The sequence below is a fragment of the Acyrthosiphon pisum genome, chromosome A3 (genome assembly GCF_005508785.2).
Source record: "Acyrthosiphon pisum isolate AL4f chromosome A3, pea_aphid_22Mar2018_4r6ur, whole genome shotgun sequence".
Classification (NCBI taxonomy): Eukaryota; Metazoa; Arthropoda; class Insecta; order Hemiptera; family Aphididae; genus Acyrthosiphon; species Acyrthosiphon pisum.
In genome coordinates this window covers 37,633,949-37,638,386 of record NC_042496.1, presented here as the reverse complement: position 1 = coordinate 37,638,386, position 4,438 = coordinate 37,633,949, and the positions used below count along the sequence as shown (strand labels likewise).

Sequence of the window (4,438 nt, the reverse complement as noted above, 5' to 3'; positions counted from 1 at the left end):
TTTTATCCAACAAATAAAGTTGCATTGACATTTAAAAAAAACAAATTAAAAAAATTGAAAATTGATAATGTGAACTGAAAACTAGTCAAAGTATTTTGAAAATTTTATCAAATATTGGAATTAATAAAATAAATGTACCTATGCTGTAAATTTCAAGTATTTACAGTTGTTCTTATTTGTATTACAAGAAAATAAGAAAATCTCTTCATGAGAAATCAAGTGAATATCCTAAAAATTTGTAAAAATTTGAAGTTCAAACGCACATAAGAATTTAATTTGACTTTTCGGTAGACATTTTTTTGTTGATAAAGAAAGACAAACTTAAGAGAAATTTTGTATTAAATGTTCAAATATTAGATTTAAAAAGAAAAATTTTAATGAATTTCTAACCCAAAATAATTTGCACATTTTCGTGATTTTTACCTTTTTGTCAAAATTCGAACTTTAAAAGCATATAAAAAAAAATGTGACGGTATTTTTAATATTTTCAACTACCATTGTGCAACAATATATTAGAAGCTTTGTATTACATTTTCAAGCGATTTGACTCAACGAATACAATTTTATTGACATTTATAGAAAAAAAACCTAAAATGTCCGTAAATAGATCAACACAAATCAAAAATATTTTTAAAATTGCATGATGAATAGAAATTTTTTTTTATTGGACAACCCACAGCAACAGGCCATTGGGTGTAGATGGAACTGTAGGTTTTTAGATTGGGTAGAGGGGAACACGTGTGTGGAATAGAAAATGATAATATTAACATTCAGTAAAAATACGGTTGTTTGTTTTAGCGTTAAACCACAAACCAACATTTTGTCAAAAGTCGACTTTGCGTAAAAATTTCTTTTTTTTTTCGTTTTTCACGGCGCTTTTGATGAAGCTTCTGGGAATTTTGACCCCTAAAGTACCAACTAGATTCAATTTCCTATGAGAAAAGATACTGTTAAAGAAAATTTAAGCATTTTAACTGTCCTAAGAGGCGATGACAGACACAACTTGAAACCATCAATTTTAAATAACTTGAGGATTAAATGTATATTGCAATATCCATGTCATATATATATATCTATGCATACCATAGCCGAACCAACTTTCTATTGACAACTAGGCATAATAATTAGGTACCCAGATCTCAAACTTAAAGGTAAACATATTATCTGAGTTTAATAGCGTTTTCCATCTGACTACGTTAGTGCACACTAGACGCGAACACTGATACCATAATCACAGAATCACATAATTTTCCATACCGTCAAAACGCACGGTGTCAACCAGTGTACACCGGTGTGCACTAGTGCAGTCAGATGGAAAACGCTATAAGTGTCAGGATTTAATGATATTGAAATATTTAAAGTGTGTTATGACTTATGAGTATTATTAAATTGAAATTCGTATCATTATAAGGGGTCAAACGGTTTTGAACCCAGGTTAACCGTAAAAAAATTTACCCGGTTTCGAACACGAAACTCAAAACCCGCAAAAAATTGTACCCTGAAGACGGAACCCGAAACTTGACATATTTTAAGCCGTTTTGAATTCTGAATTCTTGGATAACAAGTTACGAAATATCGTAAAATATAGTTTTAACAACTCAGATAATATTCATGTTTGATAATAGACGAAGTCATTGCTTAACTAAACGTCTAAACCTAATGTTAATTGTTTTGTATACATAATACGTATGTAAGATATAGCCATGTAGGTACTAGGTACCTATAACCCACATACAATACTAACGGGCAACGTCTATGGCGAGACGTCTTCCTAAATATATATATATGACATATAAATGCCATATCATATGTACATATATTCTTAGGTCAGTTTGGAGATTTTAAATATTTTCTAATTTGTTGTATTTTATAAATACACTAAATTTCCGAGCTAGCAGGGAGACCCCTGGGCCCTCCCTATCCGTGCTAGCTAAAAGTGGGTAACGAATTCAGAAACTGAGTCGATTGAATTATAAGTCACGCCTGCACCAGACCTGGTCCATTCGGTATTTTCCATTGTAAGATGACGATGACCAAATAAAAATAACATTCATTATTATGTAGTAGTTTCATTTGTATTGAATGAAAATATTTTAAAGTATTTTAAACATAAATCCATGTTGTACTAATATGTTGTGCTGATTAGTGTTACAATATAATTTTCAGTGTCTGGGAAGTAAAAACTAAAATAAAGTCACATTATTAATTTTTAATTACTGGAAATCTTTATTAAAAATGGGTACTGTAATTTAATACATTTTTAGCTTATGGCATCATTCACTTGTATAATAGTGAATAGCCACTTAGTAAAACATATTTTCAGTAACCTACCAATTATAAATAAATAATAATAATAAAAAAAAAAAAACAAAGGATACAAAGAAGGATTTTAAATGTTACCTAATATCCATGTATTATATTGTAAATTAGAATCTGGTAAATGAAATGTTGAACATTAATTAATTGGTTCTGCTGTGTATATTTGATTATAGAATATTGTAAACTAAATTTATTTGGATAATTAAATTTTGCTTGTTCTGTCCACTAAGATAGTTTTAGATGGCATCAATATCAACATCATCTTCATTATCATCAGCATTAGATTTGACAGCAACTGGCAGTACAGGTTTTGCTTTTAATGTGCTAGTATGCACACGGTCATTATATTCAATCTGAAAAAAAAGTAATTTCAATAAATGATAAAATGGAAGGACTAATTAACTTTCTTTCATTAACAATATCAATTAAATAAATAAACCAAAAATTCAATAAAATATATCAAACTTGGGCTAAATTTAAATAATAAATATTTTACCTCTACATCATCATCATCACTGTCATCTCCGCTCTCTTCTTCTTCTTCAGCTTCACGTAACCATGTAATGAACTGATTAGCATTGTTATGTATTTCCTGGCTAAGTTCTTTAGAGACATATTTCTTGCTAATCTTACTAGCCCAGTCTAATAATACAGACTCCTCCAAAATGTCGGCATCGTAGAATAGCTAAATATTAGAAATAAATAAACAATAATTGATCAATACAAAAATAATAGCGAAATTGGGTAGAAAAAAATACCTTTAGTATAGCTGAAACTTTTGGCAACAAACTACTTTTATGAAGTCCAATCACTTGTTCTATTCCTCCCAATAGATATCGTTGAGCCTTTTGATCCTCATGACAAAAACGTAAAAACAAGACACGATGTTTTTTCAACTAAAACCAAAAACAACAATGATATTAATATGTACATAAAAATCAATAATTGTTATCAAGAGCACATAATATTATTTGCTATTGTACCTGTAAATGGATTTTATCATCAAACAATAGTTCAGCTAACACTAATGTAGCTTTGCTCTTTACTTCTAAACGCTCAGCTTCAGCCACAATTTCTTTGATTGTAACTGAATCTGAAATTAAACCGGAGTCACGTGCTTTTTGAACCTATAAAACATGTATTGTATTTAGTATGTTGTAGTAGGTATAATATATTTATAAACACGATAAACTAAACTTTTAAACTTAATTAATGTTATTCGGCTTTTTTTTTAAAAACATTAAATAAGAAATATAACAGATATAAACACCAATATTACAAATTGTAGGCTATTATTATAGAAGAAAAATGCCTTAATAAGAATGACCAATTGTTATTGACTATGCACATCAATTTTTATAATTGGGGCATTTGTTGTGAAATTGGTCCGAATCACTGGTAACTATTAAGATACAAATTGTTAGTTTCTATAAATTGTCACCATTAATTATGCTTATACTTATAATGTAAAGAGTAGCATCAATTTGCAGGTGTAATTTTGTTTATTTTTTAAGAGCAAAACAGATTGGCTACTATATTATTAATTACTTCTTCTAAAAAATATCTATTATCGCCAAATTACATTTACTTATTAAATTACTGTTAAAATATTAGCCACTAACATTGTCAGTTAAATGGGTAATATTAATTTTATAATTAATACTACTAAATTATTACCTTGTTGTAAAATATATCCATTCTTTCTTTTTCAGTCTTATCTGTATCTTCATCAATGGTTAATCCTTTAGCTCCGTCAGTTAAATCTTGCATACGAGCTCTAACTGCTGCTTCAGATACATCAACAGCCCAATTATCATTACTATCCTAAATTTATCAAAAATGAAACATATTAATAGTAAAAATACATTTCACATGTTCAATGTCATGTCGTTTATATTTTGAAATGGTATCAATAATAATACTGATGGTCTCAGTAAATTATAATATTTTATCGGGCATTCAGTTAATATTTATTAACTAGAAACAGCTTGGTTTGCTTTCGTTGTATGTTTGTATGCATAATCGCATTATGATTCAAATATTAATGAGGCTTTGGCTGGCCAGTCACGACATATTATTATGACTAGGGCCCGGAATTATATGCACAAAAATGTATGAA

At 28.7% G+C, this 4,438-nt stretch overlaps 1 protein-coding gene across 4 annotated transcripts in view; it reads right to left on the bottom strand.

Moving 5' to 3' along the window:
- Positions 1-2,202: 2,202 nt before the first annotated feature.
- The window catches only part of LOC100165180 (eukaryotic translation initiation factor 5), a 9,948-nt gene continuing 7,712 nt past the window's right edge, over positions 2,203-4,438 (bottom strand). For all 4 annotated transcript variants that reach the window (XM_001944264.5, XM_003245502.4, XM_008186358.2 and 1 more), the window contains 5 exons: positions 3,997-4,143; positions 3,303-3,446; positions 3,078-3,215; positions 2,816-3,004; positions 2,203-2,672 (listed from right to left, as the gene is read on the bottom strand). In XM_001944264.5, the coding sequence (XP_001944299.2) occupies positions 2,556-2,672; positions 2,816-3,004; positions 3,078-3,215; positions 3,303-3,446; positions 3,997-4,143 (735 nt within the window). In that variant the 3' untranslated portion in view covers positions 2,203-2,555. The remainder of the gene's footprint in view (positions 2,673-2,815; positions 3,005-3,077; positions 3,216-3,302; positions 3,447-3,996; positions 4,144-4,438) is intronic.